Source organism: Armigeres subalbatus, chromosome 3, assembly GCF_024139115.2.
Source record: "Armigeres subalbatus isolate Guangzhou_Male chromosome 3, GZ_Asu_2, whole genome shotgun sequence".
Taxonomy (NCBI): domain Eukaryota; kingdom Metazoa; phylum Arthropoda; class Insecta; order Diptera; family Culicidae; genus Armigeres; species Armigeres subalbatus.
This window is the reverse complement of record NC_085141.1, coordinates 245,896,561-245,924,058: the sequence shown is the minus strand read 5'-3', so window position 1 is coordinate 245,924,058 and position 27,498 is coordinate 245,896,561. Positions and strand designations below refer to the sequence as shown.

General features: G+C 43.4%; 1 protein-coding gene and 1 long non-coding RNA gene across 3 annotated transcripts in view; one reads left to right on the top strand and one right to left on the bottom strand.

Annotated features, from left to right (window-relative positions):
• Positions 1-27,233, top strand: part of LOC134223077 (ensconsin) — a 348,052-nt gene extending 320,819 nt beyond the window's left edge. For both annotated transcript variants that reach the window (XM_062702211.1, XM_062702210.1), the window contains exons 3-7: positions 6,240-6,442; positions 6,502-6,928; positions 6,989-7,092; positions 25,815-26,232; positions 26,298-27,233. In XM_062702211.1, coding sequence (XP_062558195.1) covers positions 6,240-6,442; positions 6,502-6,928; positions 6,989-7,092; positions 25,815-26,232; positions 26,298-26,423 — 1,278 coding nt within the window. In that variant the 3' untranslated portion in view covers positions 26,424-27,233. The remainder of the gene's footprint in view (positions 1-6,239; positions 6,443-6,501; positions 6,929-6,988; positions 7,093-25,814; positions 26,233-26,297) is intronic.
• LOC134219384 (uncharacterized) lies at positions 24,308-24,827 on the bottom strand. Its single transcript, XR_009981552.1, has 3 exons — positions 24,662-24,827; positions 24,516-24,593; positions 24,308-24,440 (listed from the first exon to the last, which is right to left on the bottom strand). It is a non-coding gene; the product is annotated as an uncharacterized LOC134219384 (long non-coding RNA).
• Positions 27,234-27,498: the final 265 nt, after the last annotated feature.

Below are 27,498 nucleotides of genomic sequence, written 5' to 3'. Positions count from 1 at the left end.
AGACGATTATGCCGACTTCCGTATCGAAGATGGGAAGTTATTGAAGTTTGTCACTGCTAAAAACGAGCCCTACGATAGCCGTTTCGAGTGGAAGATTGTTCCTTCGCCGGACGAAATTCCAACCATAATTCAAGAAAATCATAATCACAACTTCCATCAAGGTTTCGAAAAAACTTTGGCTCGCATTCGAAAGCGTTATTATTGGCCAAAAATGGGACCAAACATACGATCGCATATCCGAGGTTGCATAACCTGCAAGGAAATTAAGGCACCGTTCACATCCGTTACTCCTGAAATGGGCAAGATGCGAGAAGCCTCTCGTCCGTTTCAAATTATTTCTATCGACTTCGTGGGGCCTCTTCCCCGAAGTCGGAGAGGAAACCAGCATCTACTAGTAATCGCTGATTACTTCTCTAAATGGGTGATGGTACACCCAGTGAGAAAGTTAGACAGCACTGCCATGTGTACCGTACTTAAAGAACAGTGGTTCTACCGTAACGCCGTTCCTGAAATAATAATTACGGATAACGGAAGTACTTTTACATCCAGGGTATTTAAGGATCTGCTCGATCATTTCAGCATAACCCACTGGCTGAATTCGCGGTATCACTCGCAGGCCAACCCTGTCGAACGAGTGAACCGCACTATAAACACCGCGATCAGAACCTACGTTCGCGAGGATCAGCGTCTGTGGGATACCAAGGTGCCAGAAATAGAGCTGATCCTTAATACAACCCCACACACGTCCACCGGCCTTACGCCGTATTATATCACTCATGGGAATGAACTGTCGGAATCAGGGAAAGATCATTGTCTCTCTCGACACAATCAAGTCCTTCCTGACTCCGAACGGCAAGAATTGCGTAAACAAAAATATGCTAAAATTTATGAACTAGTCACTAAAAATCTTATCAAAGCGCACGAATCCTCTAATAAACATTATAATCTCCGCAGCCGGCGATTTTCTAAATCATTCTCCGTCGGCCAGCTCGTTTATAGGAAAAATATGAAACAGTCTAGTGCAGCTGAAAATTACAACTCCAAATACGGCCCGCAGTACATCCCCTGCAAGGTCAAGGCCAAGATCGGATCGTCGTCATATGACCTTGAAGATCTAAATGGTAAGCCGATAGGTATTTGGCCGGCTATTCATTTGAAACCGGGTTAAAGTTGATTGAGACAGTGTGAAATGTTTTTATATTTATCCATCGTTTTGCTCGGTACTACTACTGGTAGGCGTTCTCCTGAAAAAAAAAACAAACGCTTTACACCTCTAAATCTCAGTTGATTAAAAGCAATCCATGAAACCGTAAATCAACAGATTCAATTAAACTTCAGTCGTGGAATGCTGAATAAAATTCGCGATATGTATCCGCATCGTAAATGAAAAACAAAACAAGCATGACATTTCACACCCGCACAAGAGCCTGTCACAAGTAGTCGACACACACAGGGCTGAGTGAAAGGCTTCACAAAACCCAAGTGGTCGAAGATAGTTTAAAAAAAAACATTCAAATTGCTTGCAATATGTTCTTGCACGCAAGAATGGAGAAAGGCAGCAACCAATTGGTTAATTGAATCCATGTTTCACTGTTCTCTGACGTCGGAGTTGTGAACATGACGGTAGAGATAAATATAATAATAGGGCGCCCTAGAATCATATGAACTAGAATAATTAGAATGAACGAAAAAGGAAATGAATAGAAACTAGTGAAAGCGATGAATGTTTGAAATTGAAAGAAAAATGGAATAAATGGAATGTATGAATCAGAAATGAATGAATGAAGTTATGAATGAAAGTAAGAATATATGAACTGGGAAATTTGTGATAAATGATATATAGTCCAAGGGATAACTTGTGACGTTACCAAAACAAAAAGAGAAATATATTGAAAAAAAAAATTGTTTTCTCGAGATTAGGAAAAACAAATTAAGCTCCCTGTCATGAGTCAATGAATGTTGACAAGGAAATAATTAATTTCGGCCTTGATTAATGTGGGAAACGTGAATGGTTGTTGGCTAGTTTTTTCTGACGAATCGTAGTTTTCGCTTGTTTCTGTGGCACTCCAATTGCACTTGCGGATATGCTTTTGATCTATACTGTATTAAAATTCGAGTCGAATGGGCAAATTCTTTAGTAATTCGCTACAAATAAAAAAAAAATCACATCACAAAAAAAAAAAAAAAAAAAAATTATAATAATAATATTTCTTTTTTTTATATCTGCTCCGGGATAATTGTTACCTCTAAGATAGGTCCCAATCTTGCATTTGCTTCGTTTTTATTTTTCTTCGCATATTTACCTGCAATTGTTGATAATTGTTTTCTACACTTAGTTTAAAATAATATAAATCCTATTCCCTCATCCTACGATACCAATTAAAAAGAAAATGAATTTAAAAAAAAATAAATTTGAATTCAAATCTTTATCCTATACCGTAATACCCCTTGGTATCAACAAGAAAAAGTCCCTCCATTCCTACCGATGCCCGTGAGCACTATCTCGCATCATACCAACTGCTGAGAGATGATGTCCATAAGCAATGGACAATAGGCCAAAATCCGGCATGCCCAGGAGAGGGTATAAAAGGGAGGTTGGAGCAGGATTCGGGCTCTTTTGGTAACAAAAAAATACCGCATCAAGTAGTTCGCGTTTTAACTCGCTTCGATTTTCTCCGCAGGAACAAAAAGTCAATCCAGTTTCCGTGCCGCGAGTGGTGTTAGTGGTGAACAAGCAATCCACTTAACCCAGTTACCATAGAGTGACCAGTGATTTTCCGGTCAAAAAGTGCCCGTACACGACCAGTTACCGTGTAACGTGGGACGAAGCATTCCGTGACTCCGTGACAACCCTGTGAGTGAAGCCCCTTTGGTGAAATCGTGAGCCGTCGAAGAACGGTCACCCTATTATCGTCGCTGGTGCTGTCAGTCCAGCTCCGAACCCAAGATCGACATCGAAGAAGGTGCAACCCTATCATTGGGACTATTCGGTCGACGTGACAACCCTATCGTCGTATGGTAGCCAACCGGTACCGGTAAGGTGAAATATCGGTGCATTTCCTAACCCCAACTGTACATTCCCGTTCTATAAATAAACCTAACCTTAAAATTGAAATTTACTAGTGTTAGAGCACATTTATTTACAACGCGAGTCCCTATTCTCTTTTTCTCTCTAATTGTTTGTTCAGAGATTTTGCGGAACAAGTGTGGGAAGTGAGTCCTCTAGAAAATAATTCTCCCGGATAGACCCTGAGCGGGCTAAATTGTAAATAGTACTGTAAATATTTTATTCTTAAAATTAAGTGAAGTGAATTTTCTTTAAATTAGTTAGCAATTACCTATTGAATTCTAACAGAAGTTATGGTCAAAATACTTTTTTTCATACCAAAAGTGCGAAGAAATTACTCACTCACAAGAAATGAGAAAGGCACTATCACCGCTAGGTGGATTAATCTGGGTTTTTTCTAATGGATTCCCACCCACACTACAAAAAGCAATAAATTTAATAAACCCATAGTTTTCATCCACAATAGATTTCCTTTTTAAAATATTCCAAGAAAAGTGACGTTAATCTGCACGTTGTTCGCGAAGCCCCTCCGATTACCCTAGTAAGCCGGCCGTGAGACCCAGTTCGAGGGGTCACTTGCTACTGAGAAGTTTACCGCGACCCGAGTAGCACACTTGTCACATATCAGTAACTGTGGCTCATATGCGACCAAATCCAGTCACATTGGAGTTACTGAAACAAAATCGATCTAAATTGTGCTACTAGGGGAGCTAATGAAGGGTTAAACTGTAAATAAGGTTTATTATGGACTTCGTAACCAGCTTAAGTCCCGTAGTCTGCAAACGAAGACAAAATTCGCTCTGTATACTACTTTAATTCTTTCGTTAGCTTTATACGGCCATGAAACATGGACGTTAAAAAAGGTTGATCGGAGAGCTTTCGGAGTGTTTGAGCGTAAGGTGCTGCGGACAATACTCGGCGGTAAACAGGAGAACGGTATCTGGCGACGTCGCATGAATCACGAGTTATACCAGGTGTATAGAAGGTTGGAAATTATTAAGCTTATACAACACGGCAGATTACGGTGGACTGGGGACGTTGTTCATATGCCGGAAGAACGTCAAGTGAAGATAATATTTAGTAGAGAACCCGGAAGAGGCCGCTGGAGGCTTCGTGGAAGGCCGCGTACACGATGGCTTTTGCAATTGAAGGGTCGAGTCCAGTGGAGAAGGATACTCTATTCGGCGCAGGTTCATCGAAGAGCTATAGCCTATCAAGTATCAAGTAAGTAAGATTACGAAGACCTTAAGGCCTGTACTCCAATTCTGGAATTCTTAGATGGCCTAGAAGTGAACATGCATTAAATTTTTATCCAATTCAGTTCAAATGGTTCAAATGATCGCAAAAAACATGTTGCATTTCTGAAAGGACTGTATTCCAGTTTTTGGAATTCTTGGATGGCTTGGAATGGACCAAAGGTTGAAGGCATGCCCAATTTGATTGAAGAATAGCAAGGAATATTGATACTTGGACCGCTGGAAGTATGTACCATATCAAAACTACCTATAGATGTTAGTTGTTCTGTGTTATCTGCTTAAATGTAAACTAAATTAATTAAATGAGATGTTAGTTTATACGTGGAGGTCTGAAAGCCTAAACTCTCTAGGGAGTTCTTGGAAGCCATAGAACATGTAATAATAACATATCCAATTTGGTTCTTTGGATTGCTAGGATTATGTATCGTATTTACAATTGTCCAAAGATTAATGAATTAAGTGAAAAACTAAAAAATTAAGCAAAAATTATTTTTACGTTATATTCTTTTTACATCCGACACCACCTCCCACCCTCCCAATATAAGCCGTAAAAAGAGGGTTGAGGGTACTCGGTTTGGAATGAAGCAGGAAGCTGCGATTGACTGACTGCGAATGTGTATGGATTGTAACTGGATTGAGTATATTTTAGAGTACACAGACTACAGGGCTTGGTCCGAGCATGCAACACACATCCATAGTTTCCTGGACTGTTTCAGCATTTGCAATCCATACTCTTGAAGCATCATCTTTCAATGATCACCTCAATTCAACCAACGCTATCGAACCAGACATGATGTCAAACGTTTCTTAATTGATACGCCAATAAGCAATGAATGACTACGGCCATCAGCACGTGCCAAACGTTCATAATCATAGCTAACACTCTGCTGATGCAAAAAAAGAACGCTGATTGAACTCTTTTAAGGTGCCAATTACAGCGTTTATATTGATTGTAGTAAGTGATTTATTAGTCTGCTATGGGATTGTCAAACAGCACTGTTAACGGATGTTCTTATGGGTTGTGTGCTGATTGCTTGGTAATCAATCAATAATTAGTTTATTGTGCCTCCTGTCTGCTGTCCAATGAAAGTGGCATTTATAGTACTATAGGCTATATGGGTGATGGGTAGTGAGTGATTTTATTTCCTTCAATCGAACAATATTTCTTTTTTCGCTGTTAAATGACATATTCAATAACTCCTTCGTCATATGTCATATACGATGTCGTGCCTTATGCCGTTTGACAGTGCTTCGAAATGAATTTATAATTATTTCCTGCTAACACCACTCGGTAATAAACGCTAAGCATAGCTTTCAAAGGTAATTTATCACTTTCCCGCGTGTTCAAGCTCAACCACCTGTTTACCAAAGAACCTAACCACAACGGAGTATTCACTTCCCTGAAACCACAATTTCCCATGCCATCATGAGTCGAACATATTAGTTGGCGAAGCACCTGACCGGAAGTCCCGGTCATATGCAGCACGTTATACTGATCCTCTTCCTACCTACTCGCTTGACTTTTTTCGAAACTCCTCTAAGCCAAGTGGTAATTCCACCGTGGCCTTTAACCACCGCCGTGATTATCCTCACACTTGGTCGCAGCCGACCAATTGCAAATGTGAGCTTGCAAGATACTAGGAACTAGCACTCGCACTCTCCAACTCCGTGCAACGACCGACGACGACGACGACGAAAAGATTAATGCCCAGCGATAAATAGCAATTTCCGCACCGGTCTTCCAGAGCGGTTGCAACACCTTCGGTACCTCTACAATTGGTCCCACAACGATGATCACATCTCCATTAGAAAATAAACCATGCAAATTTTATTGCTGCTCACTTAAATCATAAACCTCCACAGAACAAATATGGAAACAGCACTCTAATTGAATCAATGCTTTATTTTCATTCCAGGAAAAACTGCTCAGTAAATTGGAGGAAAGTGAACTGGAACCCCCCACATCACAGGAGGATGAATGTGTTATTTGTATCAATGCACGTGCCACGATGCAAACCTCGCCCTGTGGCCATCGGGTCGTCTGTCGACGGTGCTTTGTTAAAACGATCCAGAGCGCGGTAGCCCAACGGCTGCTGCCTCTGCGTTGCGTTATATGCCGGTGAGTTTGAGCCACGGTTCCGATTAGATATCAATGCCATAATTTACGATCTCATACAGGGCCCGCATAAACCGTCTGACGTCGGGATCCACGTCCTGGCGACTGCAGGGCTCCGCCAGCAGTTACTCCATGGGCAGCAAAAGCTGGAGCGTTCCCGGTTCGGCCAGTTCGTACAGCGTTGATGACCCCCGAGTTATCCAATCAGCAAGTCTCTACTCGATGAGCTCCGGTTCATCGTGCATGTCGGGCATTTCGAACATCTCCAGCTGTTCGGGAACATCCGGCACTTCCGGTATGTCTTCCTCGTCGTCCAACAGTGGCACCACAGGGGACAGCGCCTCCACGTCTTCGCAGCATCACCATCACCACCCCCACCATAATAAGCACTGCAGCAGCAACGGGTCGTGTTCCCATGGTTGCTTGGGAGCAATTCCGCGTAATCCAGCCTACCAGCACCATCACAGAAAAGGACAATACTATTCTAAGGTTGGTTTTGGTTTTGTAACCTCATTGATCTCAGTGAATAACGTGTGCCTTGCTTTTCAGAATCGCATTCCGGAGATGCCAAATCGTTTACCGCCTATAATCGAATTTAAAAGCCCAGTCAGACATAGGACCCCATCGCCTGCCAATCCAGGTGCCAGATTCAAGTAAGTTTACCTTAGAAGTTGTTTTTATAAATAAAATTTTCATCGTAATACATCGTTTATTACTGTTTGTTTAATTATTTGATTCTTGAGTAGGCTGACGATTTTTTTAAAGGATTTCTTTTAATTTCAATGTTTTTTTTTTGTTTTGATACTTTTTTAACAATCCAAGGGCACATTGTTCCTTGAAGCAGGATATGTTAGACGTTGTTGATAGCTTGTACGTCGACTGCGGATCTACGGTGGAAGTTTTGGACATGGTTAGACTTGTTCCAAATGATAATGTTTTTATTATTATTATTATTATAGAGTTTAGGCACTTCCTCAGCAAGCGTGCTGGGAATTTTCACCTACCCCGGGCAATCTGAATGCCAAAGGGGATTAGGCTCTGTGGATCTCATTCGCCGGTTGACTTAAAATCCTATAATAAACGTTTGCACCGGATGTATTAGTTATGGTGGTTCAGGAATCTTCTTACGACGCGGCAAGTTCCAGTAACCACTGTCTTTTGGATGCTATGGAGGTTATGAGATAGTTCCAGCTCTCCTAAGGATCTCAGAAGAGATTTCGGGACGATTCCGGTTGCTGAGATAACAACCGGAATTATACGCACGTCCTCCAGGTGTCACATCTGCTTCAACTCCTCCGCCAAGTCGTGGTACTTCGTTATCTTGTTGGAGAATGTTGTTTGGACATTATGGTCTAGCGGTACAGCAATGTCGATGAGGGTTACCCGCTTCATCCTTTTGTCGTAGACCACAATATCGGGCCGATTTGCACGAATGAGGACATCCGTTATGATCTCGCGATCCCAGTACAGCTTCACGAAACTATTTTCCAGAACCGGGACAGGCACATATTTGTAGTAGGCGACAAACTGGTTAACCAAGTTGTGCTTTAAAGCAAGCTGTTGGTGCACAATCTTGGCTACTTCGTTATGACGACCGAGATAGGCTGAATCAGCTAAGGCTGAACACCCGGACACGATATGTTCGATCGTCTCTCCTACTGAATTGCACTTCCTGCAGCGGTCCTCCACGTTTTCGTGCAATATATAGTGCCGATAGTTCTTCGTCGCAATTACCCGGTCCTGGATGGCTACCATGAATCCTTCTGTTTCCGAGAAGAGTTCACCAGGCACCAGCCACGTATTCGACGCCGCTTTGTCGATATATTCCAGCTCCAGTTGATGGGGGTGCGTCCCATGTAACTCCTTCTGCTTCCACGATGCGATCATCTCGTCGACAGATTTGATGTCGCAATTCAGCTGAAAGTCCTCCTGCGCCAGATGAAGGGCACTGAATCCGTGGTCAGCTTCACACACAGCGCGATAGATTTCGTGGCGGTTCTGGCTTTCCACGAAGTATCTTCGCAACTGCTGGATCTGGGAAACACATAGTGTTTGTATATCGGTGACGCCTCTTCCTCCTACTGTACGTGGCAGGGTGACTCTCTCAATGAACGATTTTGGATGGCGCATGCGATGCTTAGTGAACGCCACTCGTACTGCTCGTTCTAACGCCTCCAAGTCAGTCTTGGTCCACTTCACCACCCCGAAACTGTATGTCAACAAGGGCACAGCAAACGTGTTTATCGCCTTCACCTTGTTGCCGGCCGACAAGAGGCTCATCAAAATACCGTTGACACGATGCAAGAACTTTTCCTGCAGCTCTTTCTTGATCCTCGTATGGCGAATTCCTTTCAGTTGCAGGAAACCTAGGAACTTGTACGTTTCGCCTTCAACCATGTTTCGAATCTCCTCCTGTTCGTTGACGCGGAAACTGTCGGCATCCACTAGGTGACCCCGGTGTAGATGTATGGATCGACATTTATCGATACCAAACTCCATCCGGATGTCGTTGCTGAATACCGTTACAAGCCGCAGAAATTGGTGCAGCTTCTCCACAGATTCCGCAAACAGCTTCAAGTCGTCCATAAAGAAGGTGTGGGTAATGTTTGTACTCCTTTCCCCCACTCTTCAAATGATAGCCATAGTTGTGTTGGTTGAGTGCTCTGCTAAGAGGGTTCATGGCAAGGCAAAACCATAGAGGACTAAAGATATCGCCTTGGAATATGCCCCTCCTAATGCTGAGAGTCCTGGACCGTAACACCTTTTCTCCGTCGGTAATATGTAGGGATGTGCTCCACATCCCCATAGCGTGCTGCATTAGCCTGATGACGTTACCGTCTATCTTATACAACTGCAGTACCTTAAGAAGGTACGAGTAAGATACTGAGTCGTATGCCTTTTTATAGTCGATATACGCCATGCTCAGGTTTCTTTGCTTGTGGTTGGCCTGCCCAACAACGACTGCATCAATGATGACCTGATCCTTGCAGCCTCGTGTGTTACGTCGACAACCTTTTTGTTCCTCGGTCATCAGGTTGTTGACGTCGCAATGGTTCTGCACCCTCCTCGCTATTACCGATGGCAGCACTTTGTACAGACTCGAAAGGCACGTTATTGGTTTGTGCTTGGCTGGGTTCAAAGTGTTCCGATCCTTCGGCAGAAGATAAGTGACACCTCTAGTGATGAATTCCGGTAGCTGCCCGGGGTTATCTAGTACCGTGTTGAAGCATTCCGCCATCCGCCCGTGGACCGTTGTGAGTTTTTTATACCAGAAATTATGCACAAAATCGGGTCCTGGTGCAGCCCAGTTCCTGGTATACCGAGTAGCCTCACGTATGTCTTGGGCGGTCACATTGATAGCGGTCATGTCTCCAATTCCACCACAATATTGCTCTTCTTCTGCCATCCACACCCCATCGCCGTTGTGTATGACGGGGTTCTCCCATAGATTGGACCAAAACTGCGTGACTTCTCCAATCTCCGGAAGGCCCTCGCCAAAGTCGGCTTTGTCGTTTCGGATGTGGTTGTAGAACTCCCTTTCGTTGATGTTGAACATTCGATTTTGCTCCTTCCTCTTCGAACATTCTCCATAACGTCGCAGTCGTTTAGCAAGAGCACTCAACCGCTGTATATGGGTGTCGAGGATCTCAGTTATGTTCGCCTCAGTGAGATCACGGAGTTCTGTGGGTTTCACAATTTCAGCAACATTCCGAACTAGCCTGGTTGATCGATTCCCCTGCTTGTACTGTGTTAATCGACCAACCTTTGACCGCAGTGTGGCGATGCGGGTCTCCAGACGTCGCATCCCCGCGGGTTTTCGTGCTTTGGGGCGTGCGCGTCCATCACTCTCACCTTGTGGGCGCGTTCGCAATCCCAACGTTCTTACAACAGCCACTGCAGCCGAATACACGATAAATTGCAGCTCCTCAAGGTTCTCCACGGTTTCCAAGTACTGTGGCAAAATATCCTGGTTAAGGATGCTTACTGTACTTGTCAACCGATAGGAGTACTGCAACTTGGGTATCCGGTGTCGGGACATGGGGTCTGTCCCACGGAACTGTGTAACTGCTGTGCCCATATGATTAGCTAGTTCAATTGCTGTCGTTGCAATTCCACTGTTGATCCTGGAACGGCGGGTGCAATCGAATCGCGACGGTTACTTGCGATTGATGCATCCAACCCAACAGAACTCCTTCTCGACGTATCGCTCGATCTTTGCACTTCCCACTTGATGTACTCTACGTCTTCTGGAGTCAGCATATTATGTGACATAATAGCTCTATGGCGTATGTACAACTTGTTCTGGTCAAGCTGGGGTGCAAACCGAGGGAACCTCTCATTGAACATCTCCAGCATCGCCGGTCTGCCGGACATATCCGTCTCCATCCTGGTGCAAACGTAGTAGCAACGGATCACGTAGAGTAGAGTGGGGCAAGAGTGCGCGTGGGGTAAGAGTACGTTTTCGATTTTTTGAAGTAATAACCAAAGATAAACTAGCAGCACTGCATCACTTTGACAGGTATTCTGGCCAACTATTATCATGTGTAATTGTAAACGATTTGAATCAACAACAAGGGAGATATAGAGTTAGATAACTTTTTGGTAATTTTGCTAAAAATAATTGGATTTCCGCAACTAGTATTTCATTACCATATATACGTTCAATCAGGTGAACATTATACCATTTCGATAACCTATTGTATAGAGTACTTTATGGTACAGAACACCAATCCGGTTGGTTTTCCAAGAAGTCAAAACCATTACTTGAATAATTTTTGGGAGTGTGGGGTAAAAGTACGCAGGAACCGGTGGGGCAAGAGTACGCATATGAATCTTCAAGTTATGATGTCAAACCCGTATCTCCGGCCGAAATAAGACTTCTTCCAAAGCGTAAAGATCCACAACTAAGAAAAAAGGGACAGAATTTGAAATTATCACAAGTTTTTAGGATAAGTTGACGTAATTTGGTGTTAGAAAGGATTTAGCGAACAAAGCGAAATAATGAAATTGTATTAGGACTTGTCGTACACCTAAACATAGTACGAAGACACAATTTCATCTAAATGATAATTTCATTTAATCAAAAGAAACATTCATAAATTACGCAACGTTTAGCTGGGAGGGGTTGTGAGATGTGTGACGATCCATATAATTTTAAGGGTATTCATACAAATAGTGTAAGATAGGGGGGGGGTGATGAATTAGCCAAATTTTACGTTACGTGATTGGTGGACTTTCTTTAAGGAAAATGCCTTTGTATACGCCACGCGAAACCTGATATATATTTTTACCTCTGTAGTTTTTTGTACATATAAAAAACAATGGTTTTTCGTATGAAAGAGCACATTTTTAGGACCCCCTCCCCCTTTTAGAGTTACGTAATATTTAAACATTCCCTAATATATGCTCATTAAACATCAATTAAATGTTATTAACACTTATTTGTGTTAATATATACTTAAAGCACATGATTGGATAAATGCGTACTCTTACCCCACCCGATGCGCACTTTTACCCCACCGGTGGGGTAAGAGTGCGTTTTTCACTTGTCTTGCAATAAGGGTTCTACTAAAACGAATCTCAATAATTTCAATATTTTTTCCACTGGGTAACATAAAGGAAGAGTATATGAATCATCGACCCTGATTTGATATCCAGCAGCTTGCTTCATAAGGGCCACATGATCGATTGAAAACTAAGTGCGTACTCTTGCCCCACTCTACTCTACTGATTCATCTCCCTTGTCCACATGATCCGTTGCCGTCGGCGGCCCGCTAACGTGAGTGATTGACGTCGATCAACCACAGCAACATCAGCAGGTGCAGCATTGCCTTGGTGATTTTGTTCTGCTGCCGTTTCTGTTTTGCCTTGTCGGCACGGGCTGAGCCCGATGACTAAAGGGTCGCTGTTGCACCTCTCCTTCCTCTAGCCGCTGGCCGCTCGCTCTGTCCCCCGTTCCAGGACCAGCTCCAATAGGGGCTCCCTCCTCGGGCGATCGCATGGGTGGTATTCTTCTTGAGCGTAACTCCATATTTGGGTGTGCTTTCATTCCCGGATGCTACGGGTTCTGTAAAGTTATTTAATTCTTTACAGTGCTAAATAGCTAGGTTCAAGCGCCAGTGCTCGCCCGAGGGTGGTTTTTCATTGGTTCTTAGGAATTGGGCCTTCAGCTCCCATGGGTGCACCTACTTGAAATGGTGGTTTTTCATGGACGCCCAGGGTATTTCACCTGAGCTCCCACCTACTACACCTGTAAGGGGGTCCCTGCTAAGGTCCTTCTAATTCCAGCTCATGCGCCAGACGGCGAACACCGTCTGCCAGAATTTATGATTTATTTGCCCAGCTAACTTTTTGTTTTACCCTTTAGCAGGTCCACCTCTGCAAACAGCTCAAAACTTACCCAAAATATTCCTCTCCAATCCAACTGTTCTTTCCCAAATTCAAATTATCAAAAAAAAGTTTTTTTAATTCTTAATTTTACCAATTAGTTTATTAAAAAAAAAAAGTGTAAGAGAAACCATTAAAAGCTTATAATTTATTTACATTTAGTTCTAGGAGTTGCAAGCATTTCTGTTTTAAAACTATCACCCTTTCATTCATCGGTTCTTGGCCGTTCAAAAACTAAAATTGTCTGTTCTCTAGTTGTGACGTCACTCTATGTTTCTTGTTTTGTGTTTCGTGAGTCTTTGCATGCTTCAAAATTTTCGATCCTAATGACTATAATTTGTTTATTTCTATTAGTGGTGGTATTGCGAGTAGGTGCACGTATTCGTATCGGGTACTTACAGCTCTGATTTTCGTGGAGAATTTACCTTCAATACCAGCGAAGGCCGGTGCGCTAGGTAGCAGGCACGTCGCTGTGTTGTCGTGGCGATCTCGGGTGAGATGATGACCGACAACGCTTACGTGTGCGTAGTCTGTCGAATGACCGATACGACCGGTTACGGGATCGGTTAGCGCGTCGTCAGGTCAAGCGGAGAGAACGACGCCGGGTCTACGTTGGTGGCTCGTACCGGACGCCCGCATGCGTCGAAGCAATTTCGGTGTACCCGTCCGTTTTCTGGGTGTTCCTTTGCAGTGGAAGTGGGGTGTTGATCAGGACTGGATATTTACCATGGATATTGTTCCCGGGCGTGAGTCTGGGCAATCACTCTGGCAATGGTAAACTTTCCCCTTGCAGACACTACTCACTGTTCGATAAAAAACCACGTGTTGACGGGTGGTGATAGTGAGGCCGAGATCTTTTCTCGATGACCACGCACTCTGTGTAGGCCCTTAGTAGCACGCAGCTACGAGGCAAAAGGCGCACACAGGGGATCGCCCCTTCAGTCCGATCTGTAGCCGACGGATTAGCTTTACTGGCTACGGTATGCAGAACAGGCTCGAAAATAGGTAGACGCTGCTCTTTAGAGGGCGCCCTGTTCTGTCCTACACCACTTCACCAATCTTCCACCCAACGGTGAAACGTGGTCACGACGGTGACTCACATTTGACTTCTTTCTTGCACAATTTTTCTTCGGTATTAAGTTTTAGTTTAAGACTCACTTTCTTTGTACTAGCTTTTAGGAAAACACGACTCACTATTTATTTCAGCTTCAGAACCAATTTCTGTACTCAGAAAATAGTTTTAAATAGGCTTCACTTTTCACTAATTTGGATCTGAATTCACTTCTAAAAATTTTATATTTGAAAATAGACTTTACTACTCGGCGGTCTGCACGGGAAAGAACGAGTTTCCACCAGTTCATTCCCAAGAGACCCCGATTTTCCTAATTTATTTTCTTTTCCGGTTTCGAAATTGCTTGAAAAAATAATTCATTTCTGAATTTTCTTTGGTTACCCGGTCAAATAAATCAGCATTTTGTTTACCGCCCATCCTCACTTTAATCTCATTGATTGGAGCACTTTATCGTAGACTAACTAATAGGCGCCAAATTCCGTAAAACTAGGGTTGTCTATGAAACGAATGTAGGTCCGTTTCACACCTACACCTATTATTATTATTATTATCTGTATTAACTATGTTTTCGCCCCTAGGCCGATTTACCTCGTGCTTAAATAATATTGATCGGCATCGGTCGTCGATGCGCTGGCTGTAGAGGCTCAGCGCCTGCTGCTTGTTAGGTGCTTTACGTAATTGTGTATTTGGCGACATGTCGAGTATCGGGGGTGCCAAGGCGGTGGAGACCGGCGGTTTTTGGTAGCTGCTGTTGGGTTGTCTGTCGGAAGTCCTAATTGGCCATGTCGAGGAGGTAGCAGAGGCCGTTGTAGACCTAAGTTTTCTCCAAGTAGCCTATGGTTTTGGAGCTGAGGGCTGCGGTCAGCGGATTCAGTGCACTCGATATCAGCAGGTGTGGATGGAAGGTGGCTCGAGACGGCTCGGTTATAGACCGGGGCTAGGAAGCGCGTGAGTTAGGGCAGGTTTATCAACTTGAGCTCGAGTCCTCATAGTAGGAAGCTGGTAATAACCGCGTTGGCGACGCGAATTCGGATGGGCCGGTCGCTCCTAGCTCTCCTCCTCGAAATAAGCTGAATCATGTTGATCAGGGATTTACAGGCGTTGCGGGTGTTTTTTTTTAAATTCATTCGGTGGTCAATCATGACGCCAACAAGCTTGAAGCAGTTTCGGTTTGGGATAGGACTGCCATCGAGCATGATGGGTTGGCTGAGTGGTCGGTGATTGCTCTCGTAGGTGTGGATTCTAACACATTTTCGCTGCCATTTTGGTTTCCTGCTGTCTTAGCCCACTTTGCAATCTTTCTGACGGCCGCCTGGGCCTTTCTTCAGATCAGTTTTGGTCGCTCACCTGTCACCACCCGCCGGATATCGTCCGCGTACACCAGGATAAATATTCCCTTTAGCAGGTCTCTGAACACTTCCTCCATTGCCACAAGGAAAAGTATGACGGCGATTACAGATCCCTGGGAGACTCCGGTTTCCTCCCTCATGGTTTTGGATGTATGCGCTCCGAGCTAAAATCGGAAGGATCGTTCTTGCAGGAAATACTTGATGAACTGGAAAAGGTTACCGGACATCATCCCCCAGAGTCCGATTATAGGCCTTGCAGATGTCTATAGGGACACCACCTCAGCGTGATGTCCAGCGTTCTTTGCTTCTTGGAGTATTTGATCCAGCGAGGCCAGGAAGTTACTGGTGTCATTCCCAAGACGGAAGGCTTGTTGGCGTCGACCGAAGTTGTCGGCTAGAGCGTCAGCCACGATTGCCGGATCTTGCTGCATGTTGCCGTCGACTGATAGGGTGATCCCTTTAGCTCGTTGCTTACCTGAAAGGCTGTTCACGCGCCTCCATAGCTCGGTTGTTGACTGTTCGCTGGAAATACCATCGAGGAATTCAATCCAGAAATTTTCCTTTGCCTCACGGATGGTTTGCCGGCACTCGTTGGCTAGGCCCTCGATATAGATGGCAGACTCTATAGACCCTCGGCGGGATGATAAAGCCTGCTTCCGTAGCCGCGTTGAAGACACTGTTACCGCGGGCGTTGTTAGAACGGCTACCCCAGGAGTGGTGGTATCCATTCGTGTCGCCGAGTACAATCACCAGAGATGGTAGTTTCTCGAAAATACTCACCAGCTTACTTTCTAGGTCCTCGTGTTATCGGCTGGTTATGTAAATCAAGACGATGGTTATCGGGATCAGCCATTCCAGTCTTACTGCTACTACCGGGAATTCGGCTTCGACGGTGATTTCGGTTGCTGGGACATCGCTTAGTACTCCACCCGTGGTTGATTGGTGGACGTTTTGGTTTCCTTTCGCTAACCATTTGTATCGTCCACTTAGGGTGCGATCCATAGTTGCCGGCGATGCTCAGTGGATTTCCTGGAGTACAATGGCTACTGCCTCCGAGGTCGAAACTAGCAGCTCCAAAGGTCTTCCGAAAGCAAGTCCCTTACCTTGGTCTGTTGCAGCTGTCGTTGGTGGCTTGGCTTAGTTGTTTGCACCGTAACTTTTTTGGTGGAGTAGGTCGTACAGCGTACAGGTTGCTTCCGGTCCCAGTGGTAAGGAAATAGCTTGGGCAGGGATGGTACTCGGGCGTCTGGGGCTTTCCGCCAGTTCCGGTTGGCTTGTAGCGGTCGCACTGACAAAACCCCAGCTACCCGGTTATCCATCTGCGGTTTGACGTCCACCTCCTTGTATATGGGGCCGGGGGATGTTGGATTGGTATGTAGGTGGATGGTTTGTATCCGTGATCTGAGCAACTGGTACTCTTATGTAAGGCTCCATTTGCACATTAATATTGTTGGAATTGTTGGTAGGGTAGTGATTGAGGGGCATAATAGGGTATTGTAGGTTAACGGTAGAAATCAGAAGACGAAACAGTAAATCACTTACTTGGCTCCTTTCGGTATCGCACCACATTTTGGCTTTGAGTAGCCGAATGTGGAGTCGCTACTTTTCTTGAGTCCTTGGGGCACGGTTGCTCTTGAGTGCCTGCATTTGTACGTCCGAAGTGTCAGAAGTATCGCTAGAGATGTCGTACCTTTTTTTCACTTCTTCCTCGGTCTTCTCTGCTTCTTCCTGAACCTTGCCACTTTTCTTTCTTTGCTCTTCCACTTTGTTTTTCTTCATCCTTTGCTCTTCTTGTTCCTTTCTGCTTTCTGGTTGACTTGCGAGAGCTTGGGTTGCAGCTTTTCAATTATCATGTCCTTGATGTTGAGGTTTGCCTGTAGCTTGTTGATCTTCTCGGTAAGCTCGGAAACTTTGTAGGATTTTCGAGTGTTCCGTTTTGACGTAGGACTTACGTCTTTCTTTACTATACTGGGTGTCATTTAGATTTTTGGAAATCGAGAGCGTTACGCTGGAAGGGAAGATTTTGAACGTTACTAGCGCCTTTATCTTTCGATGGATTTTTAAGATTTATATATCAATCGACTCGGACACTCTCCAGCAATTTGCGTATTTCATTGGAACTTAAGATTATTAACGATAATCTATTGAAAATTTCAATTCTTGTCAAATCCAGTAAAAATTTCATATGTAACCAATCCCGTGCGTTCCTAACACGGACATCAGAATGCGGTGTGTCACGAGCCTTCGGGTCTATCGGAAGATTTTCTTTGTGTATAAAAGAAGCAGTGTCTGCCGTGTGCGAGTCATTACAATTTGTGACAGCAACGCGTACTGACGTGCTTTTTGCTCGCGCATTTTTTTTCGTTTCGTTCGTTCGTTGTGTTTACCTACACAGCGACATCATGCAGTCACCAGCGGTAGAACTGCCGGTGGGTCTGCGAATATGCATGAAAGAAGTGGGCGCATTTTTTTTGTCATTCTGTGCTTGATGTTGATCGGATGCAGTGGGGTCGGTTGCGATGGATGTATTCGCCCATCGTATCGCTCGGAGTTCACGGCTAGAGGCCGATGATGGCTGAGGCAGCGAGGGCAGCGGTGGTGGATGAAGAAGAATAAAATTAGAGAGATTTGGTCTGCTCATCCAGGTGATTGGTTTCATAATCCACATGATCCCGGGATGGGTACGAGTCATGTCATATGACTGACCATTTGTTAAGTTGTGCTTGGTACTAAACGACACGTACATTAAAACATGGTTATACTATAACAGTTCTGATTCCCCAGCAAACAAAATCAACTACACTGATGAAAATAAAAATTTGATTAAAATAATTACTTTCATTTGTTTGCAGAAGGCATTAGCAATTAAAGATGCACAATCAGCAATAGTGTTAATATCCATTTTAGATTAGAAAATTTCGCTCTATTACTTGTAAATGTTTTAAAAAAGTCCACAAAAAATAATTTCCAATACAATTTAAATAAACTTTATCTTATTCTTTGTTTTGCATTTTCTGAGAAATTGTATTGATAAACTTGACGTAGACTTATTAAACTTCACGTAGAGTTTGGATCAAAGCATTAAATAATTTTTCGTTGACGTATTAGCAGTACCTCCTCTATTTTAGTAGGGTTACTGCTCCTTGACTTGTTTCTTATTGTTGTGATTTTTTTCAGCAGTAAGCACGCATGTCAGCAAAAAGAAGCAACGAAATTGGTGCTGTATTTCTTTGTTTGGAAAACGGGACAGTTTCCCTAAAATAGCACATTTTGCCCAGGTCTGAAAATTTTATAAATAGAATTTTTGAACTTCAAATACTATCATTAATAGAAAAAAAAATATATAAATGACCTACATTTGCTTGAGTAAATAAGGGCTTAATAGTTAGAAACAAAGCAATTCTAATTATGTATTTAATTATTAGTTTTATGTCCAGAGGTTTTAAATAAACAAGTTGCTAATAATTCTACACAGCATGGAAGTTGGCATTTCCAATATCAATACCTATAATCAAACTCCATAGATGCAAAAGTAAGAAGTTAAATGTAAATACGTTACATTTATGCAAGTCCTACGTCTACTCGCGGTTATGTTGAAAACATTACCCATTGCTCGTTTTTTTGTGTGTTGACTCGAGCCGGCTACTTACTCCGGGTTGTCGTGGTTGGTTAGCTTGTTGTTTTTCCTCCTGCAGCTTGGCGATGATCTTTTTCAGCATGTCGATTTCTTGATCTTTACCAGCGCTGGTGATCTTGGCGGAAGTATTTGCTTGTCGTGCACCAGAGCGGGCCTAAAACCGTTGCGTGCTTGCATGTAGGTCGCTACGGTCTCTGGTCAACACGGATCCTCTGGATTTCTACCTCTTTGAGATATTCCGGACACTTTCTGCTCGATTGTGGGTGCTTGTTAGTCTTGCAGAAGATACAAAACTGTGACTCGGAGCATTGTAGTGTTGCTTGCCTCGTCCGTTGCCATGGTGGCGTCAACGGGGTGGCACTTGGCGCAATTGCCGCAGATTTGTTCGTTGCTTGAGCATCGCTTACTGGTGTGTCCGAAGTTCCAGCACTTGTAACATATCATCGCATCCGGATAATAGTGCCTTGTGAGACATCTTGACCATTCAAAATTAACAAACTCCGGGATGACACTGCCGGAAATCGTCAATAGTCAGGGTGTTGACCATGTTCCCGAGCAGCACACATATTGCACATCGATCACAGTAACTTATATATGATCGGATTCAGTCACAATATGGTTACTGCAACCAGATTTGTTCAACTTGTGCTGCATGGGTTGCCATCGGGAAGCATTTTCGTGATCCGGTAGATGTCGCGCACACCTTGGTACTGCAACTGGCTTAGGAGGTAATCATCGAGAAGGGCGACAGATATTAACGTTTGGTACCACGTACTTGACCGAGTTGAGGAAAGAATGTTCGTTCACTTAATTTGTCCATTATTAGCAGTCGTACTTGGTCGTGTTTGGTTTGAAAAAATAACGTCACTGGGCCTCTTCTATGGGAAAAATAAGCACAGGTTCACCGAAGGTCAGGCGTGTACCTTCCCTAAAGAGAGTGCACTTTAGCAGCCGACTTAGATTTGGCAAAGTCGTTCGGTGCGATTATACTGGAGAGTGAAAAAAGTCAAAACATCCGGTTTTGTACCCCTTTTTTCACCTTGAAAAGTCACTACCGGGACTACCAAATCTTCTTCGGAATGCCCGACGCACAACTGGAGTGTCTTGGGAACCTCTCCACCACGCGGGGAGAATCTGACCACGGTTCCACCTCTCTGCGAGGGGAAGAACCGGCTTAAATGACCGAAAACGAAAACGCTGTATCTCCGGATCCCGAGATTGCTTCAATTCGATTCGTAAAAGGTCCTTACCGCACTGACTCAATTTTTATCCGTCAAAGTCCAAAAAACAACTTTTTTTTCACCGAAAATATCCAAATGTCTTGATTGGCTCAACTTGTAAAGTTGTAGTGGAAAAATACGCCCGCTCACGAAGCAACTTCGATCTAAACTGGATAATGTTTTTGACTCAGACCTATTGACCGATTATACGGCGAAAACCATACTATTCCTCGGGCAAGATATTGTTTTATTCAGCATTTTCGAGTAGCCGGCGGTAAATCTCCTTTTCAAAAAGCGCTGAGAGAAGACAGAAGGTTGGATACTTCCCAGGTATTCAGCTTTGGAGCACCACACTAACCACCGGAAAGGCGACAAAAAATAGATTTTAATACAGTCAAACCTCAATGACTCGATATTAAACGGACCATCGACTCATGAAAATATCAACATTTTTTTATTTATTACCAGACTGAGGCCGGAGTGGCTTGTGCTCCACATAAAAGTCTTCTCCAATCACCTTGGTCCATGGCTGCACCACCACGGTTTGCGGAGTTTCCGCAAATCGTCCTCCACTTGATCGATCCACCTTGCCCGTTGTGCACCTCGGCTTTCTGTTCCCGTCGGATCGTTGTCGAGAACCATTTTCACCGGATTACTGTCCGACATTCTGGCTACGTGCCCGGCCCACCACAGTCTTCCGATTTTCGCGGTGTGAACGATGGATGGTTCTGCCAGCAGCTCATGCAATTCGTGGTTCATTCGCCTCCTCCACGTACCGTCCGCCATCTGCATCTCACCATAGATGGTACACAGCACTTTAATTTCGTAACCACCAATACAAACTCGGGATGCGTGGCTTCGTTGTCCTCTTTTGAGCCTCTTCCTATCATGTTCTTCGTTTTCGACGTGTTGATGACTATTCCAATCCGTTTAGCTTCGCTTTTCAGTCTGATGTAGGCTTCCTCCATCCTCTAAAATTTACGTGCTTTGATATCAATGTCGTCGGCGAAACCAAATAACAGGACGGATTTCGAGAAAATCGTACCACTCGTGTCAATCCCTGCCCTTCGTATTACTCCCTCCAGAGCGATGTTGAATAGCAGACACGAAAGACCATCACCTTGCCGTAACCCTCTGCACGTTTCGAAGGGACTCGAGAATGCCCCTGAAACTCGAACTACGCACATCACCCGATCCATCGTCGTCTTGACCAACCGTATCAGTTTATCTGGAAATCCGTTTTCGTGCATTAGCTGCCATAGCTGGTTTCGATCAATTGTATCATATGCGGCTTTGAAGTCGATAAATAGATGATGTGTGTGACGTTGTATTCGCGGCATTTCTTCAATACCTGACGTATGGCAAACACCAGATCTGTGGTATTAAGAGATGAGCCAGCCTTGGGCTGCAAGCCTCTTTAATAAAGAAATATAAAAAAAGATCTGTGGTAGAGCGTTCACCCATAAATCCCGCCTGGTACTGCCCCACGAACTCTCTTGCCATTGGTGTTAGTTATCGGCATACAATTTTGGGAGTACCTTGTAGGTCGCAATGTGGGTTCAGCAATGTGATTGCGCGGTACAATCCACCTTATCGCCCTTTTTGTAGATGAGACACACGACACCTTCCATCCACTCCTGCGGCAGAACCTCATCCTCTCAAACCTTGGTAATCACCCAGTGCACCGCTCTAGCCAGCGCCTCACCACCGTGATTAAACAGCTCTCATGGTAGTTGGTCTACTTCAGGGGCTTTGTTGTCCGGTCTCCATCTGGATTTCCTGGAGATTCGGAGCCGGAAGTCGCATGTCCTGCGCGCGTGCTCCTAGGTTCATTACCATACCACCACCGTTGTCTGCCATATCGTCATTCAGGTGCTCTTCGCCACCTTTGGATCACCTCACGTTCGTTCGTAAGAAGGTTCCCGTTTATGCCCTTACACATATCAGGCTGTGGCACATGGCCCTTACTTCTCTTAGAACTTTCGTGCGTTATTAGCGCGGTACAGTTGCACCGTCTCTTCACGGTCTCGATCTTCCTGCTCCTTAACTAACTGCTCACATTCGCCGTCCTACCAGTCGTTTCTCTGATCCGGAGCCACCGTGCCTAGTGCAGCGGTTGCGGTGCTTCCAATGGCGGATTGAATATCTCTCCAGCCATCTTCAAGAGACGCTGCTCTTCTGTTTGGAGTGACACTTCCAGCTGCTGCGCGTAGTCTTGGGCTAGTCTACCGTCTTGTAGCCGCCCAATGTTTAGCCGCGGCGGACGACTCCGACGCGTGTTGTACACCGTCGAGAGTTTTGAGCGCAGACATACTGCAACGAGGCAGTGGTCGGATTCAATATTCACACTGCGGTAAGTGCGGACGTTCGTGATGCCGGAGAAGAATTTACCGTCGATTAGAACGTGGTCGATTTGGTTTTCCGTTACTTGATTAGGTGATTTCCATGTGGCCTTGTGGATATTCTTGCGGGGAAAGAAAGTGCTTCGGACTACCATTCCGCGGGAGGCTGCAAAATTTACGCATAGTTGACAGTTGTCGTTCGATACGGTATGCAGACTACTTGAGCGTTCATGTCACCGATGACGATTTTGACGTCCCGCAGTGGGCATCCATCGTATGTCTGCTACAGCTGTGCATAGAATGCTTCTTTCTCGTTGTCGGGTCTCCCTTCGTGTGGGCTGTGCACATTGATGATGCTATAGTTGAAGAATCGGCCTACTATTCTCAGCTTGAACATCCTTGCGTTGTTTGGCTGCAACCCAATCACGCGTTGGCGCATGTTCCAAGCTTCCAATCGTGATCCTGTATTCGTCGCCTAGGTCGTTGCCGATTGCATCGAGACGTTTTATCTTCTATGTCGTTCGTAATTGTTGTTTTTAAAGATGGCTTATTGGGCCTGCGCAAACCTCCTGTCTCGTCGGAGGGCCGTCGTGTCAGGGCTGTTTAGCATCCCACCTAACACAAGGACTTGGGCTTGTGCGCTTTGGCGGAGCCTGTTTGCGAATACATGCAGCTTTTTATAAGGTTTAACAGGGCTGTCAAACCCCACCACATCCTAGGCAGACGCCACAACTCGCAGATGGCCTGAGGAGGGATCGTCAAGCCCTTGGACATAGTCCCTGCTGCCCTCAAATGGAATAGTGTGAGGAATTTCCAAAAAAAAAATACCGTTTATTGTTCATGGAAAATTAAATCAAATGCATTGCCTTTTTCTATTTTTGTGGAATTTTTCTTATTATTTATTGATGTTTTTTTGTGGGAAGCTTTTAATTTCTAGTGCAAAAAAAATTGTGGAAAATTTTGTAATTGCATATTGCTTGCTATTGATTTATTCATGAATATTTTGTATTTTTTTCTATGGAACGTTTTGATTTATTTACGGAAAATTCTTCTTTTATATTTACAATTTTTGATTTTAAAAGGGCCAATTTAATTTATTGGACGGCTACTCAGTCTTGCACTTATTACAACGAGTTTTTTATTTACCCGACGTTTCGACACGGGGATTGTGTCTTTTTCAAGGGGAAAATATTTTTGTTGTTTGTCGTCGTATGTTTAGTCTAACTTGCACCGTCTGTTTGTCTAATTGTCCGTACAAACAGACAAACAGACGGTGCAAGTTAGACTAAACATACGACGACAAACAACAACAATATTTTTCCCTTGAAAAAGACACAATCCCCGTGTCGAAACGTCGGGTAAATAAAAAACTCGTTGTAATAACCCGCATAATCATGAACCATTAATAGACCATTCCTCAAACTGTTAATAACGTTAAAAAACATTATTCTTACTATTTGGGTTACGTCAGATACAAACGATAAACTAACCTCATCATAGACAATGTTAACAGTATGATATATTGTTTTTGGCTTTTCAACTATTCGGGTAATAGGCGGTTAAGTATAATTAACATATAGAAATGGAAATTTTCCAGTACATTTTTTTCGGCGAACACCTTGTGATATGGTCTGATTACAATCCACGGTTTCAGATAAAATTATACGAGGCGGAATACGGGGTATAATATGAAAACAGTTGAACCATATGCGATTTAAATCTGTTGTACCGTATATCTTACTGTTTATTAATAAGAGTATTATTTGGATAAATTTAATCAAATAAAAAGAAATTTGGCGTTTAATTTCGTTTCATATTTTATTTAGAGAACATAAATATTACTTTTATATTTAAAAACTAATGGATATTGAAAAAGTAATTAACATTTGTTAGCATAAGTACTTGGTAGAATTTTTTTAGCGTGCAGCTATTTAGCCTGCCGGACCGCCGGGACCGCCGCAAGCCAAACAAATTTCCAGAAGAATTAATGTCGCCTGTAAGAATAATGAAGCGTGAAAAAATACATCATATTATAATCATTGCGGAGAGTGTATTAAATCATAACTTACTATTAAATCAGCCATGGCCAACATTATTGCAAAGACGGCACACCGAGCATGCATATCTTATTTCCATAGATGGTTAATCTGTGAATAGAGCATATATTTGTATTAATGGTATTGATTTATATTTATTATGATATTCAATCACTTACCTTCAAGTTTTACGCATGCATGGAAACTTCATTAAATAAAAACTGAGCACAAACAAATCAAGTAAAACAATCTGGTCCAACGAAACCAGTGTTTGTCACTGCGAATCAAACATGGCTGGATGCTTGAGAAAAAATGCAAATGATAAATACGCACACTCTTTCCTCAACCACAACACTTATCATATATTTAGCATGGGATAATTTGATTGATGCGTGTGTGTGATATCATGATGAAACACTATGAGCTGTTGAGATGATACATGTATATCTCATAACCGTATTCCATGTCGTTACTATTACTCTTATTAGTCGATATTAGTTTTTTATAATTGTTTCTCATAAATCAATCAGACGTGGAATGCAAAACATTATAAGCAAACAATAAGCCGTATGTTCATCTCATATGGTAGCGTAGATCAAACATGTTGTATAGTGCTATTTCAAGATTAATTAAAAGTCGGACTGCAAGTCGACGGTAATCCAAACTGTAACAATATAGCTTGATTCGAGTTAATTGTATCTACAGTCCTGCAGATCGTTTTTAATTATGCGGGAAGTGCAAGACTAAGTAGCCGTTCAATTAATTAAATTAAAACATACAGTCGATCCATAATCAGTAAAAAGGGCCAATTTATTTTTGTTTTGTGGAATATTTCTAATTCTTTGTGGAATTTTTATTTTACTGCCCCCCATCGTGCCCCAGCTTAACTCCGCCAGGGATTATAAAAATTGCCGAAAAAAGACTTCCCTGGCCATAAAAGTATCATGGTAACAATAAAATGGTAACTTGGCTTAGAAACCTTCCAGTTAATAACCGTGGAAGTGCTGAATGAACCCTAATCTGCAAGGCGGCAATTTCCCAGTGGGGATGTAATGCCAATGAGAAGAAGAAGATCCGGTTTGGTGGGTCACGTGCCCCATCCTGCCCCAGCTTAACTCCGCCAGTGCTAGCCAGTGCCTCGCCACCGTGGTGTTCAAATTGCTCTCCTAGTAGTTGGTCAACCCCAGGGGCTTTATTTGTTATAAGCTGACCATTCTCTTCCCTGATTTTTTTTTCTTCTCGTCTCCCCTCTGATAGCAGTACTATGTCATGTGTTCAATTACTGTGTAACAAATTGGCAAATTATATTGCATATTACATTTGTTATTGCAGATATTACACCCAACCCGGAAAGCCATCCGACCCGGTGGTGGAATCGATACCCCTTCTGAGCATCGAGAAGCCCTCCAAACCCGGCCCGACCAAGCTAGGACTGAACGGGAAAATCGCACCAGCGGCATCCAAATCTCCAATAAACAAAACCAACATGGCAACAGGAAAACCAGTCACAACCTCATTGATCACGGCCGTCAGTTCAACGCCTAAAGCACGAGTGGTTTCGGCAGCATCCGCCAGCAGTAGTCATTCCAATGCCAGCAGTAGTAAAAGTAGCAATAACAACACTAACAATAACACTACCAGTAGTAACACCAAACAAGACGAAAAGTATGACAATAAGAAAAACGAGACGATCGAAAAGAAGAAGAAAGAGGAAAAGTCGAAACTCAAAGCAGAGAAAGAAGCTCGGAAGGTAAATGGGAAAATCTATCACAAACTGACAGAAATTTTTTGAACACCAACCAATACTCCCAACAGGAAGAGAAACGACTGGCCAAAGAGGAAGAAAAGCTGGCCAAGATGCTAGCCAAAGAGGAGAAAAAACGCAGTAAGAGGGAAGCGAAAGAGGCCCTCCTGGCAAACGAGGGGGGATGTCGGAAATAGGACAGCCCTCGCTGGAGGAACTTTTTCGCGAGGAGCTAAAGTTCTCCGAATTGGTTCGTCCAGGGCTCACCCATTGTAAATAGCAAGTAGATTTTAAAAACAGACAAGCTTAACAAGTTGAAGTAGATCGTAGATTGACATTCTAAACTAAGTAGGTACAGGAAGACAGCAAAAGTTGCAAAACAATATAATGTCACTCAGAGCATTTAGGTTGTGCGTTCATTTAGACAATCTTTGGACTGTCAAATTAACTGTTTTACATGATTTCATGTGACACTAAATCGTAAAGTTGATAGTTCCAGAGATCCCCACAGCATCCTAATTACGAAAAACATATCAATCATGACGGCTTCCTTTAAAATGTTTGCGTACTTCCACTCAAAGTGGTTCCAGAATTATATATTTAGTGACTATTTCTTCGAAAGAAACCTATAAACTTTAATCAATGTGGCCAATTACCCGAACACTATAAGAAAACGAACATAATTATGCCAAGCACATTGAACGTCAACTTACTATACTCCCACTAGAATGTAACCCCAAACAACTTCCACGAACACGTACACCAACACACATTTTAGAACGATTTTATTTTGTAGTGTCCTATTTAAGAAAGAAAAAAAAAGATTATTCGTTTATACTTCCTCACCTTGTTATTGTTGTTGTTGATACATTTTATACCCATGGCCCCTACCCACCAGAGATTTGGTCCTGATCATTTTTGAGGAGGAAGCTCACCACTCATAGAAACACCCCTCAAAGGGAAAAATCATTATTCAATCATGGCACACGTTTTATAATGGTTGAGATAGTTTCCTTTCGTGGTGAATTAGAATAGTTGTGAACGATCCAGTGATCTCTCGTTCATGTTCTGCGCCTAAATGTAGATTCGATTATCCCGGCGATCGTTAGACAAATGGTGGCAATAGTGGTGAATATTATTTCACCAGAAATTATACCAGATCTTATATTAACCATTATCAGAACGGAAAAAAGTACGATTCACCATGCACCCTACACGCAAACTTTCATCTACACAGCAACTGAGTGAAATTGTATCGCAGTCTCATTCAAT